The sequence below is a fragment of the Mirounga angustirostris genome, unplaced genomic scaffold, assembly GCF_029215605.1.
Source record: "Mirounga angustirostris isolate CCGP_5_RB_7025 unplaced genomic scaffold, mMirAng1.0.hap1 SCAF_7, whole genome shotgun sequence".
NCBI classification, from domain to species: Eukaryota; Metazoa; Chordata; class Mammalia; order Carnivora; family Phocidae; genus Mirounga; species Mirounga angustirostris.
Window position 1 is genome coordinate 152,339,821 of NW_026991715.1, and position 15,337 is coordinate 152,355,157.

The following is a 15,337-nucleotide window of genomic DNA, read 5'->3' on the forward strand; positions in this document are numbered from 1 at the left end:
CTCTGCCCATGAGCGTGACCCTCAGTCTTGAGAGAACAGTCGGGAGGGGGCTGCAGAGCGTGAGAGTGTGTGTGTGCTTTGAAATGAATTATTCATGTACCCTTAATGACTCTTAGTATGAAAAGGAAGCTCTGTTTGGTAATATTTATACATTTCCATTAATAAGTTTGAAATACAACACAGATTTGCATAGAAAAAATCATTGGTTTGGCATTAAGTTCATAAATGTCCTCGTTTGATGTGTAGGAAATAAGTCACTTTTTCTAGATATGGCAACATAAGCCCAGATGTCCAACATCCCTCTCTCAAAAACCAACACTGATAATCAAAGGAAGCTAAAAATAGATTTAGTGCATGAATCCAGGAAAGGGTATCAGAATGCCAGAAGGTTTAGTGAATTTCTTGGATATAGAGTACAGATGGGACCAGATTAAAAGAAGTCATGAGGACTCACACATCCCCTCATCCAACATGCTCCTGTTTCTTGGCAGAACTCCCAATACTCTCTGAAATAAGTGTTAGAACCGGAAGAAAAAGAAGAACCCCTGTCTCTGGACCCCACATCTTCTTTCTGGGACAGACCAAGGGTATTCAGAAGTAGTGTGCCAGAAGTTCCTAGAGAGAGAGAGGTGCAACCATGCAGGAAACCTCAGTACAACTGGGCTTCTCCTGGCTGGACATTTCTCCTAAGAAGTTGAGGCCCTGTCAGCCTGGAGGGCCTCTTTCCTGACCCAGTAGGGTTTCTCTCAAACTCAAGACAGCAAAGCTCTGATCACTGGATTTAGCCACAAGAAACCTCGACTAGAGGATTCACTGAATATAAAACTAACTAGAAAACATTTGTTCCCAGAGCAGCAGTTTCAGGGAACACAGAAGGAAAGCACCTAGATGGACAAATGTGGATGGATCAACCCAGTCTTCCAGGCTTCTTCTGTCCGCCACGGCATCCCTCAGCAGGGACTCTGAACTAACAGCTTTTCAGCTAAGAATGGAGATCATTCTAATACCATCCAGGGGACATATACAGAAAACCAACTGTAATCATGCATACCAATATATGCTTCAATTAAGCAGGAAAATCCAGGAGAACAAATGTAGAACATAGAAAAACATCCTACTTTGTAAAACAAATGAACAAACCTGTGTGTGTGTGTACATATACACATATATATGCATATATATTATATGCACAGGGCTCAAACAGAGGAAGAAAATATTTTGGAAAAAATGTTAAAGTGAGTATAAGTTATATGCATTCAGGCTCTTTTTTTTTTTTTGTGCTCCCACTGAATGTGAAGAAAATACAAACTTTGAACTAGATTAATGATGAGACATGAAGGTGTGAGGGATTCTGATGGGGTTCAGAAGAGAAGGAGAGAGGAAATGATAAACAGCTTAGGATGATTAAAAGGGTATAAGGAGCAGGAAGGCTCAGAATCAGTAACAAACACTGACTGAGGCTTCCCAAAGAAAAACTCAAGTAATGTTTCCCAGAAGCAGAAGAATAGGACAAGGAGCAAATGTCTTCAAAGAGGAAAAGAGGAGAAAGTGGAAATTCAGCCACAGACATTGGTTTCCTGAAAAAGAAGCCCCCTCAAGATGATCCACTTTTTTTTTTCTCTTGACATTTCTGACTCCCTTCATTTTTTCTTGAAGAGCTGTTTCTACCTGGTATTATTTCCCTTCAACCTGAAGGACTTTATTAAGCATTTCTTGTACTGAAGGGTGGCTGACAATATATTTCCTTCATTTCCTTTATCTGAAAATATCTCTGTGTCGCCTTTTTCTTGAAGACTTTTTGCTGAACGTAGAAGTCTGGGCTAACCTACATTTTTAACAGGGCTACTCCACTGTCTTCGGGCCTCCATCGTTTTGAATTAGAAGTTAGTTGGATGTGAATCATTGGTCCTTCATATGCTAAGTGTCATTTTTCTCAGGCTGCTCTAAAGATTTCTGTTCCCCTTTGGTTTACATCAGTTTGTCTATAATATACCTGGATATGCTTTCTTTTGTATTTATTCGGCTGGGTTCCACTGACGTTCACTGAGATTCATAAATCTGTGAATTTATGTGTTTCATCAAATTTGGGAACATTGTGGTCATTGTTTTCTGAATTTTTTTTTTCCTTAGTCTCTTCCTGCTCCTTTTTGGACTCCAAACATATCCATGTTAGATCTTATTATATTGCACACATTTAATTTCCTTCAAGCCTTTTTTTTTTTCTTTCTCTTCTTCACACTGTATGATTTCTATTGATTAAAAAAAAACCAAATTCAGTGGGTTTTCTGTCATCTTGCTGCTACGGTGTAGCCCATTTAGTGATTATTTTAAAATTCAGACATTGTCTTTTTTAGCTTTATAATTTTTGTGTTTTCTTATTGTGTTGTAGTTTATATTTCTCTGCTGGTATCTATTATATCAGCATACTTTCCCTTCCATCCTTGAGCAGCAGTAACAGCTGCTTTAAAATCCCATTTGCTAATTGCGACATCTGGATAATGGAGTTACTCCTCACTGATCGCCATTTCTCCAGAGAACGTGTCATATTTTTCTGCTTCTTCATCCTAGATATTGTGAAGAATTTGTTGTAGAAATTCTAGGGTTTTTTATGTGCCTCAGAAGGCTTTTGCTTTATTTTTTAAGCATGCAATTAACTTGGCAGAAGTCAAAATGCAAGTTACTTCTCCACCGAGACGAGCCACAGGTCAAGATCAGCACAATTCCTTCAGCCTTCGTTGGCCACTTGAATTACACTCTGCATGTGTACAGTTAATGGATCAGCCAGAAATTTGGGAAAAACATAGGTTTTGGCTCCCTCAGCTTTCTTTTTATAGCACAGTATGAAATAGTAGTAAAGACAGTGGGTAACACATTTTATTTATGACTTTCATAGGAAAGTATTTTTATAATGCTTAGGAATTACCCAACAATTCCTGTTTTTGAGGGTTTTAATATGAATTGGGGTGAAGTTAATTAAAGGTCTTTTCTACATCTTTGAAGATGATTATAGGATTTCTCTCCTTATTTCTATTTGATGACTTTCTTAATATTGAACCACTGTTATATTTTTGGAATTGCCTCGATTGGCCATGATGTCTGGTTTAGCATGTATTTTCACTTGGCTAAGTATCTTTTTAAGGAGTTTTAAAAGACTTTATGTTTTTAGAGCAGTTTTAAGTTCACAGTAAAATTGAGATGAAGATACAGAGATTTCCCATATATTCTCTGTCTTATCCCATGCATACACCCCCATTAGCAACTCCACCACCAGAGTGGTACATTTATTACAACTGATAAACCTATATGGACACATCATAAACATCCAGTGCCCACAGATTACATTGGTGTTCGCTCTTGGTGTTGGGCATTCCATGGGTTTGGATAAATGTATATAATTACATATATCTACTATTATAGTGTTATACAGAGTAGTTTCACCAATCTAAAAATCCTCTGTCTTCTGTCTACTTAAACCTCCCTCTTCCCCAACCCTTGGAAACCATTATTGTTTTACTGTCTTTATAGGTTTGCCTATTCTAGAATGTCATATATTTGGAATCATGTAGTATGTAGATTTTCAGATTGGCTTCTTTAACTTAGAAACATGCATTTAAGGTCCCTCCATGTCTTTTCATAGCTCTATAGTTTATTTCTTTTTAGCAGTGAATAATATTGTATAATAATATTGCATTGTCTGTATGTATCAAACTATCCATTCACAGATTAAAAGGCATCTTGGTTGCCTCTAAGTTTTGGCAATTATGAATAAAGCTGCTATAAACATCCAGGTGCAGAATTTTGCTTATGTCTAGGTTTTCAGCTCCTTTGGGTAAATGCCAAGGAATGAGATTGCTGGATCATATGGTAGGAGAATGTTTAGTTTTGTAAGAACTGCCACACTGTCTTCCAAAGTGGCTGTGCCATTTTTCATTCCCTCCAGGGGTGATTAAGAGTTCCTTTTTGCTCCATATCCTCTCCAGAATTTGGTGTTGTCAATATTCCAGATTTCAGTCATTCTAGTAGGTGTGTACATATCTCATCATTGTTTTAATTTGAACTTCCTGATGACATATGAGGTAAAACATATTTTAATCTGCATCCCTTTTTCAGTGAGGTGTCTGTTAGGGGATTTTGCCCATTTTTCAAGTCTCATTTGTTTTCCTGTTGTCAAGATTTAAGAGTTCTTTGTATATGTTGCATAATAGCCTTTTATCAGATGTGTCTTTAGCAAATATTTTCTCCTAGTCCATGGCTGGTCTTCTCCTTCTCTTGACATGGTCTTTTGCAGAGCGAAGTGTTTTGTCTGTTTGTTTTTTTTTTTTTTTTTTAATGAGACCCAGCTTATCAGTTATGTCCTTCATGGATCATGAAGGTCATTGCCACACTCAAAGGCATTGATGGTTTTCTCCTGTGCTCTCTTCTAGAAGCTTCCTAGTTCTGAATTGCACATCAAAGTATCACAAGGCAAATTTAAAGAGAAAATTTGAAAAATAGAGAAGAAAGACACATTGCACACAGAAGATCAAACTGAGTACCAACATGTCATCACAAGCCGCGGAGGCCAGAACACAGTGGGCAGTGTGTTTATGGTGCGGAAGAAAGAAGTGCCAACCCAGAATTCCATATCTATTAAAACTACCCTCCAATAATAAAAGCAAAATAAAACAATAAATACATAAATATGTCATTTAAAGTTTTTTTTTCTTTTTTTAATTTCAGAAAATCTTTGAGAAATTATACAATGTAATGGTTGTTCTACCATGTTGTTTTGCTCTCCCTCAAGGGCTCTTTTCATCTTGTTAGATGTTCTTTGGCCATCCTCCATTACTGTCACTTCCAAACTCCTTTAAATGTTTTCTTACTTTGGTACGCCTGGGTGGCTCAGTTGGTTAAATATCCGACTCTTGGTTTCAGCTCAGGTCATGATCTTGGGGTTGTGAGATTGAACCCTGTGTCAGCCTCCGCAATGGGCATGGAGCCTGCTTAAGATTCTCTCTCTCCCTCTGCCTCTGCCCCTCCCCCCACCCCCCAGCTTGTGCTCTCTCTCTCTCTTTCTCAAAACAAAAATAGTTTTCTTAATTTCCCTTGCCTTTGTTAACATGTTCTTCATCCTCCTTTAACCACTCTGTTATGTTCATTAGCCCTCGTGGTACTTCTACTTTCGTCTTCTTTTCAGAAATACTTTCTTTTTTTCTTGGTCTTCCTTGAGTTCTGTCATTTTATCTCTAAGCTTTTATAATTCTGGTTTGTTCTACTTTTCATATATTCTATAACTCTTTTCATTTCTTTCAGCTTGTTTTGAAATACACCAAAATACATATTTCTGAACATCTAAAACTATCATAGCAAAATCAAAAGTAAAAACAGCTACCTGGAGGGGCACTTGGGTGGCTCAGTGGGTTAAGCATCTGCCTTTGGCTCAGGTCATGATCTCAGGGTCCTGGGATTGAGCCCCGAGTCAGGCTCCCTGCTCAGCGGGAAGCCTGCTTCTTTTTCTCTCTCTGCTGCTCCCACTGCTTGTACTCTCTCTGTCGAATAATAAATAAAATCTTAAAAAAAAAAAGCCACCTGGGAAAAAGTATTTGCACATATATAACTTATTTAAGATTAATAGCCTAAATATATAGTGACATTTTACAAACAAATTATAACGATTTTAAGAGACTAATATAAAGATAATAAAATAGGTATGTAGAGAATAATCATAGGGGCGCCTGGGTGGCTCAGTTGGTGAATCTACCTTCGGCTCAGGTCATGATCCCAGAGTCCTGGGATCGAGCCCCGCATCAGGCTCCCTGCTTCTCCCTCTCCCTCTGACTGCTCCCCCTGCTTGGGCTCACTCTGTCTCTCTCTCTCTCAAATAAATAAACCAAATCTTTAAAAAAAAAGATAATAGTCATAAATATCTGGCTGTTTTTTTTTTTTTTCTAATGGGTGAGTAAAAAAGAATTAAAATATGGGCAAAACTGGTGATTGAATAGGGACTCTCAAAATAGGGACAATTTTCCAAGAAAGATGTATGAATTTCTACTTTTTTTTCAGAGTGTTGATGTCTAAAAAATAGCCTTGGCAGTAAGTATTGAACATCTCTTAAAGTGCCCTGTGCTAGGGCTGAGCAGTTCTGCTTCCAGGGATTTAGCATGAGAAAGTGATTGGAGATAAAGACAGTTGTTTGAGTAAAGATATCCTAACTTTTATGTTTATTAATAATTATGCTCCACCATAGAATACTTATTAAATACATTTGAGAGATCCAAAACGTAAATTATTTTACAGATATGAAAATAATGTTTTAGGACAATATTTAATATTATAAAGAAATGGTACTCTATGCAATCAAGTAAAAGAAAAAGTGGTTTTAAAAAGAGCACATATAGGGGCACCTGGGTGGCTCAGTCTGTTCAGTGTCTGACTCTTGATTTCCGCTCAGGTCATGATCTCAGGGTCATGGGACTGAGCCCCGTGTCAGGCTCCATGCTCAGCGGGGAGTCTGCTTGAGATTATCTCTCTCCCTCCCCCCTGCCCATCCCTCTGCTCGTGCTCTCTCTCTCTCTTTCTCTCAAATAAATAAATAAATCTTTAAAAAATAGCATATATAGTAGATCTCTATTTTCAACAAAAATATTCATAGAAATAAGACTGAAAAGTATAAACACCAAACAGTTCAAAGTTAGTTAGTCTAAAATGTGGGACTACAGGAGGTATGTTCTTCTTATGCTTTTTGCAATTTTCTAAATTATATATATATGTAGTACATGTTAGTATAATGTATCTAATAATATAATATCAATGTATTAATATACATTCTTAAAATATTAATAAAATATTAACATATTCTTATATGTTGTGTTATATATAACAGATATTACTTGAATAATCTGTTGGTCTATCTGTTTTTAAAAACTATATAATGTGAAAGGAAAGCTTATTGTGTCCTGTTTTTTTCACTCTGGGTTTCCCCTTTGCCAACAGCTCCTATGGAAAGAATACAGACATCTTATAAACCTAATTTTTTAGGATAAAATCTTCTGTGTGTGTCAGACTGTGTATTTTCATCTGTGCCTTTTGTGACTGTGAGGACTTATTAGCTTAGAAATACAGTACAGTCATACTATGTTGTCAGATAATTGGCCACTTTGTTAACAAGGTTGACTTCTACGTAATTAAAAATAATTCTTGCCCCTAATTAAGAGTAATGCTGTATCACCACTTCCTCCCTTTCACTCAGGGTCATCACATTACAGTTAAACAGTAAGGCTCTTTTTGGAGGGGAAATGGAGGGACCCTTCGGCTCCTAATAGAAATATTCCTTACGTGTCTGAGGTTGTCTGAATCTCCCAGTGGAGTCTCCATCCCCGGGTCCCGTTCCGACAACCACTTCCAGACCATTTCTCTGTGTCGCTGCACAATCCCTTCGATCGCAGACTTGAACATGTGGTTGGGCGTGCATGTGTGCATGCATCAGCCTCACCGGGAGCTCTGCGGGCCGGCTGACCTTGGAGAGCCCCCGTGGGATTGGGCGAGGCCATCCTCCAGCTCATCCTCATGGAGGTCAGCATCTCCCTGTCTCCTGCCTGCCCCCAGCATCCCCCCGACGGCGCAACCTCAGCCACTAACTTGTAGCACCTCCCTCTCAGGCTATGCCTCTAGAGAACGCCAACTAAACCACTTTCTTTTAAGTTCCTTTTTCTTTAAATAAAGACATCTTTATTTTAAAAAGCGGTACCCTCTTGCCTCCTCAATCAGAATATGCAAAAAACTACTTAACAGAGACCTTTTTTTAACTTTGTTTTTACTTTGCTAAGGGCTGCCTGCCACTTCTGGGCGTCCTCACTTCCCATGTTTGCGGTTCGTGTGGCCGCCCATGCCCCTTGCTGCCCACCCCCCACCACCGGCTTTCTACTTCGGGACAGACCTCATGTGATCATGGAGTTTGGAGGGAGGGAGGAACCTGAGGTCTTCGCACGCCTGCTTGTGGTCTTTCTTCCCTTTTTTTAAGATTTTATTTATTTATTTAGGGACAGTGAGCAGGGTAGGGGCAGAGAGAGAATCTCAAGCAGACTCCCCACTGAGCACAGAGCCGGACCCTGGCTTTGATCGCATGACCCCAAGATCGCGACCCGAACCGAAACCAAGAGTCAGAGGCTTAACCGACTGAGCCACCCAGCTGCCCCTACTTGTGGTCTTCCTTATGTTGAAAGGTCAGGTTCTTCAGAAGAAAGGCACCACCCCCACCCCATGAATCGATTCTTGCTGTAACTGTGCAGATAGAAACTCTGTCCCCAGGAGTGGATGATGCTCTGATTTCTTTGAAACGCCTTCTTTTCCCAGCTGTGGCTCCTTTCACAGGGTTAGAGGCTCCACTTCCTTCAGTCTGCCTGGCCATCCTGAAGTGGACACACACACACACACACACACACGCACACACACGCACACACACAGGCGTTCTTTGAGGCCAGTAGATTTTGAACAGTAGGAGTTGTAATCTTGAGGCTGTATCATTTTCTCTTTCCCCATAAAGTAAAATCATTTCAACTAATGATTGAGTCAAAGGTTTACACCTGTCCATACATTAATCATTTCAAAACTCATTGTCATTAGAAATCTCTTACAAGATATTCGTCTTTTGGCAGTGTTGCTTGTTTGGTTTAATTGAGGTGTTAAGCGAATTGGAAATGACATCATCAGAGAGAAATGGATGAGTAGGTTGGAAGTGGGTCAAAGCTTCCTCACAGGAGGAGCAGGGGAATTGCCTGAAGGCATAGTCATATTAATTTATTAAAGGTTTATGTGTTTCATGCAATTAAAAGAAATCTTGAATGTTAAGTCTCCACACCCTAACAGGAGCCTTGTCTGTCAGGATGAAATATGTAGTACTCTACAAGACCAGCATTCATAAAGACTACGATGTTCATAAAAGTGTAGCTCATTTTACTTATTTTTTCCTAGCATTCGTAGAAGATCATTTTCGCAGGCTCAGTTTGAATTGCCTTATTTATGTAATTTACATTTAAGTCTTAGGAAAGGAAATGATTCTTCCTATGACTTTCTGTGTTTCTATGGTTTACACTGAACCATGAACTGCATCACCCAAGAACTAAATAAGTGTTCTTCCCACTACAAAGCTCAGACTTCATAACGCCTCACTCCATGGTCCTCCTGGCTTGAGAGTTGAACTATCTAATGCTAATAACGCAATGCTCTGGACTCTCGCAGAATGTTTGCCACCCGAGTACGCTTGAGACCCACGACCAGGTCCAAGACAGCAGGCCCCTCCGGAGCTGCGGGATGGAGGCCGGGCTCCATGGGGCCAAGAGGCCCATGGGAATCTGCTGCTGGCCCCCAAGAAGGTTGCATTTGCTTTGCCAATTAAATGTAGTTGATCCTTGATCAGTGAGGGGGTTGCGGTTCCCACCTTTGTGCAGTCGAAAATCCACATGTAACTTCAGACTCCCCCAAAACTTAGCTGTTGACATAAACAGTCGATTAACACATATTCTGTATATGTTATGAGTCACATACTGCATTCTTAGAATAAGGCAAGCCAGAGTAAAGAACATGTCGTTCAGAAAATCGTAAGGAAGAGAAAATACATTTAGAGTACTGCACCGTGTTTATTGAAAAATCCACGTGTGAAGGGACCCATGTGGTCCAAACCTGCGTCTTTCAGGGTCAGCTGTAGGAGTTTCAGAGCTAAGTGTGGCAGGCCAGGCCCCCCCCAAGCACCGGGCCCCAGAGCGGTGGAAGCCGCCTGGTGGGAAGCCAGCAGGCGGGTGGGTGGGCCTGGCCACACCTGGCGCCGGCCATGCAGGTGGGGCGCCCCAGGCAGCGCTCCCCCCAACACCGTCCGAGAACCACCTGTGCTGCCAGCAAATCTCGGAGGCTTCTGTGTTACGAGAAAACCAGAAGACGCGTGTAGTCCCTGCGGCGTCTTATCTCCGTGCTGATCTGTATCCAGAAATACGCGGCACATTTCTGGGTCCCGCACCCGGGCATCTGCCGGGAGAGAAATCTGTATGGGCAGCGCCCTGTCCTCCAAGCCGCGGTCAACAGCCCTGGCCCCGGGCCCAGCTGCCGGGGGCGTCCTGCACGTGGCGGCGGGGGCTGCAGCCCTGTGTGCCCATGGGGGACAGACCACCCGCCCCGAGGGTCACAGACACATTGCCCACTTGATTAAAGCTCACTGGTCTTGTCCCACCCTGACAACAATCTCTGGAAGTGGGGAGTTGGCAACAGCCCAGCCCCACTTTGCCAGGACAGAGGTGGCACCCCCCTCAGGGGCATCGCCTGCCCAGGGGCTCAAACCCGCACTTTCCCAGTATCCCCCCACCACCGTACCCCGACCCCCCTCCCCATCCAATATCCACTCCAAAAGCCCATCCTGTGGATTTGGGCTCGAAATGCATCTCAACCAACTCACTTCTCTCCCTCCTCCCTGCCCCCAATGAGCCCTAAGCCATCCCCGCCCCCTGCCTGGATCCCTCAGCCTCCCCCGGACCGCCCTCCCTGTGTCCACCCTCACCCCCAACAGTTTGCCCCACTCTCCTGATGACCCTTGATCCTGGCCATGCATTCCAGTAGCTTCAGACCTGATCTGGCCTCCCCATGACTCTCAGAATTAGACCTAAGCTCCATCCCAAGGCCTCCAGGCCCCTGCGGCTTCCGCCTGGTGCCCCCAGGTGTGAGAGCGGGTCTGTTTGGGGTCCGGACATGGGGTCTGTCTCCCAGGGCTGCCCTCCACCCTCTCAGCTGCCCGGGCTCTCCTTCCCTCCTGTCCTTCTCTGCCCAGTGCCCTCCCTGCAGGGTCTCTTCCTGTCTGCAGGGCCCCTTCCTGTCTGCAGGGCCCTGGCTCACTCACCTGCTGCTTTCAGGTCCGTTGTCTGGCCTCCACAGAGCACAGGGCATCCCACTGTTCAGGTCACACAAAGGTGCTGACCTCCTCATCTTCCAAGTCAAAAGAAAGTAGCAAAACTCTAATTTCCCATATTTGTTCCCACCATCTCCCCTAGACTCCCCTGTCTGGGAGCTGTCTCTGGCTCTCCCAGTGCCCCAGCTCGGCCTGTCCTCCCTCTCCTGGGCCTCCCGTGGGTCTCCCCAGGGAGCCCCCCCACGCTGGGCTTCCTCATGTGGAGTCCCAGAGCTGCCCCTCCCTCTGGGGGGCATCTTCATAAGCATAAGCCACCGCCCAGTGTCCATCCTGCCCATCCTGTCTCCCAGGCCCTGCTTCTATCCCCTCTGCTCCGGACCATCCTGTCTCCTCTATCTGACCTCCCTGCTCCCCTCCAGCCCTGCCCCAGGCAGAAGGAGCCCCCCAAACCCTGGGAATGTCATGCCTCTGCATGAAGCCCTTCCATTCACTGTTCACAGAAGGCAAACTGTTCATTGCATGGGACACCCCTGTGGTTCAGTCTGTCCATCCTTCCCTCCTTGTGGTTACACGATGCAGACCTCTAGCTGTACCCACTGTTCCACACCCGAGGTGGTCATCCGTGTTGTCCCCTTCAGCAGCCTCCTCCCCTGGCCCGGGCCCCGTCTTGTCCCTGCATGCTGTGCGTAGGATGCTCAGCTACACACACCTGTTACTCTTTATTGCACACTTGGTTCCTGCGCCCATCTCTTTCTCCTGGGCTGAGCTTCCTGGTGGAGGGCACCAGGCACATTCATCCTCAGGCTTCCGTGCAGAGGTGCCCACCCTCAGTGGTTCGCCGAGAGAAGGACAAAAGCAAGGACACAGTTGATGAACCAGTGGGAATTAGGCAGAGAGAGAATGGAGATAGTTTTTCCAAGGAAACAAGCAGCAAAACATGGAAGACTGTGCAGAAAGTCAGGAAGAGAAGAACAATGTATGCAAAGCCACGTTCTAACAGATTGAGAGAACATCCTCGCAATACGATTCCTTCGCTTTGAAGAATGGCGGTTGTGTTAGTTTTCTGTTGCTGTGGTAACGATCATGTGTTTGGTGCCTCGCACAGAGCGCATCTTCATCTGATGTCCAGCTAGGTCCTGCTCCAGACCGTCCCACGAGGCCGAGATCAAGGTGCTACCAGCTGGCCCTTACCCGGAGGCTCTGGGGCAGGGCCTGCTGCTAGTCGGTCTTTGGTGGTTGGCAGAGTTCCGTTCCCCGCGGCTCTAAGATGGGGCCTTATTTGGGTGGATGGGTGGATGGCAAGTGATGCTGGATGTGGGGGCACCCAGCCGTGTGGCTTTCCCTTTCACACCGTATGTCATTGGGGATCCTGGGAGTCACCAGTCCTGCTCAGTGTCACCGAGCTGCTTTACAGACGCGCTGTTTCTAGGCATCGGGAATGCAGCCAGACTGCCGTGGACCTAATATTCTTGCCTATTCTGGGTTCTTTCCTTTTCTGCACTTGCTCCCATCATAAACAGATCTTTTTTGGAGGAGTCTCTGGGGATAACTATGGCTCACCCCTAAATGCCCTGGACAGCTGAAGAGGACCAGCATCCCAAAGGCCAAACCTCACCTCCTTTATCAGAGGGGACAGCCCTGGGTGCCCCCTCTGTGGCACAGGACCACAGCGGCCCTGCATGTGTTACAGAGAAGTGACTCTCTGTTCTTTCCCTTTCTCCTCACAAGGTCCAACCTCGTCACTGTTGGTAGTTGGAGTCAGCAAAGCCGTTTTGCAGGTGAAGTCCCCTGTGAGGGAATTACGGGCATGTGCGTGTGCGTGTGTGTGTGTTGGGAGTAAGGGCTTGAGGCAGGTGAGGAGACCCCCATCACAACCAGGAATGGGGGTGCAGTGCACTGGGAGAGGCTGGGGTCCCAACGCCGGACTCAAATGCTTCCTGGCTCTTTGGCCTTGAGCGGCATCACTGCCTCTGTTTTCATCACCTTCTGAGAATAGGGCAAACGTCGGTAACATAAATGCTTCTGTCCACACACCAAACCCACTGAGTCTAGACATACTCTTGGTGCGAATGTCCCCACAATAGTCTGATAGGAGGACCCTCTCTGCCCACATATAGGAAAGATTCCTCTCTCCTTCGCTCCTCCATACCTGCTCACTATTAGGGAGCCATCCCACCCTGTCTTTCCTGTGCCTCCTCCTGGTGACCTTCTGGGCATCTCCGCCCTTCTGTGGCAAATTCTAGGGACCATGTGGGCCCTACTGAGTGGGATAAAGAAATGAAGAAGCTCAGTGTGTGGCCAGAAACCCAACCCCAGACTTGCAGAGCCAGAAGCTTGGGGATATCCAGCTTTGAAGGCATCTAGTGTTTGGGGTCCATCCTGGGCTGTGGTAGATGCCCACAAGAGAGACTATCATGTTCATCCTGGAGGGGCAGTTGGGAATGGACACCTCAGTATGTCAGAGATTTCCTTCTCAGTTTCAGGATGTGTCTGTCCTCTGCTGGACAAAATTCTCAATGCCCCCCAGTGACCCCTGCCCCTCCCTTTTGACTATGAGTGGACCTGCAGGTCTGGGGAGATGGCTTCATGATGATATTGTTATAAGGCAAAAGGAAAGCAGATTTTTCTCTGGGCAGTGACAGAAAAGGAAGTCTAAGAGACACGTTCCAACCAGCCTGAAGGAAAGCCAGCATCCATTGCTCTGAACCATCTGCAGGGGCCACGTGGTGGGGACAAGCGGGGGCTCCCAGGACCTCAGTGTGGCCCCAGGTGACTGCCAGCTACCATGGAAATGAATTCTCCCAATGACCTGAGCCTGAACGAAGACCCGCGCGCTGGCAGAGAATGGCAGCCCAGAAGACACCGTGATTCAAACCCACAGAGAACCTGAGCACAATTTCTGACCTACAGAAACTGCCAGATCGTAAGTTAATGCTATTTTAACCTACTAAATGTGTGGTAACTTGTTACACAGCAGTAGATAACTAACACCTATCTAAAACTCTGGTTGTGGTCAGAATCCTAGAGATATTCCAACGAACCTGAATTTAAATAGTTTACAAATAAGATGTGGTAACTCCGGGTTGGACTGTAATTTCGGGGTTTTCTTCAAATCCGCTCCTAACCCATATGGTCTGCAAGTCTTGTAAATCTCTTCATGGCAGAATGAAATGGCTTTTTTTTTTTTTTTTCTTGTGGGAGGAGAGTCTAATAATCTGAAAGACTCAGCATAATGTTGCATTGTGTTAACTTTTTTTTTGGGGGGTGACTCATTTTAAACTAAATGGAAATCCTGAAAGGATTAATGAGTTCATATGTGTTTCATGTTTTGAGATAACCCAGTAAGTAGGAGCAAATACTATTAAAATGAGAATTATACTGTGATTGCATGTAAGGGTTACAACTATATATATTTGTACACTTTAAACATCTGACTTCCTGGGGGAATTCCAACTGAATCATCGAAATAGCTTTCCGTTGTGATCCAGTGAGCCTGAGAAAAGAACAGGGTGATGCACTGCAGACTGCAGGGCCCTGGGACGTCCTCCTGGCAGCACCTGGCATCTCTCACTTGCTTTGCTATTTCACAAGAGCAGTTATGAATGTGTCTATTGAGAGAAAAGTGATCCCTTTGATTTTTATTTATTATGTCTTTTACAAGAGACTTTCTCCTTCTGCTTATCAGAAGGAAATATCAATAGGTCATCTGTGAGGATGTTCTACACACACCCTGCTTTCGGTGGCATCCTTCGCAGTTGGCGTCTGACCCTCAGCCAGTGGACATCAGCACTGCCCAGAAGCTCCCGGGAGTGTCCCCAGCAGGTGTGGACAGGGAGAGACGTCCATGCCCAGCATCCGCACCGCTCTCAGCGATGTTGCTAAATTGGAACTGTGAAAAGAAATAGACATGCCGTGTGGTCCGAAGGGGACAGAAGAAGCACACACGTGGTTACTCACTTTGGTGAAAAAAAGAAAATCTGGCGTTCCTACTTAGATGGTGACTGGAAAGGAGCTGGTTCTGCTGTAAGCTATGGAGTTCGTGTTCCTCCCCAGCCTGTGCGGAAGGTCTGCTCACTTCTGTCTGCACATGTGGGTGGGGTGGCATTAAGTCTGTAATGCTGCTTAATCTGGTCCCCTTGACTTGCTGCCCACAACACGCTCATTTCCTCTCGTGAGCTCATGCTCACGGAGGCTTACCTCAGTATTTTAGTAAGCAGTTTTGTGAGGATTTTACTGCACAGAAAAATTTAAATGTTTTCAACCTCTAAACGTTTTCTGTCTCTATCTGTCTTTGAAAGACATATTCTGTCCAGAATATAGGGTGATACCATGCACTTTCCTTCTTGGCCATGCCCTTCTGAGCAAACCATGCCCTTCCAAATTTCCATTCTAGTAAGGTACATTATCTCCATCCATCTCTGATGACAATCAGACATGGTTTCCACACCAAGCATGACTTCAAGTTCTTCC

At 44.7% G+C, this 15,337-nt stretch overlaps 1 protein-coding gene across 2 annotated transcripts in view; it reads left to right on the forward strand.

The window, feature by feature from the left end:
- Window positions 1-4,568, forward strand: part of IRX2 (iroquois homeobox 2) — a 131,909-nt gene extending 127,341 nt beyond the window's left edge. The window contains exon 5 of one of the 2 annotated variants that reach the window (XM_054504929.2): window positions 4,425-4,568. Coding sequence is in view for 1 of the 2 variants with exons in the window: in XM_064596893.1 (XP_064452963.1) it covers window positions 4,425-4,435 (11 nt within the window). In the remaining variant the exon portion in view is untranslated. The remainder of the gene's footprint in view (window positions 1-4,424) is intronic. The other variant, XM_064596893.1, reaches the window with a different exon arrangement.
- Window positions 4,569-15,337: the final 10,769 nt, after the last annotated feature.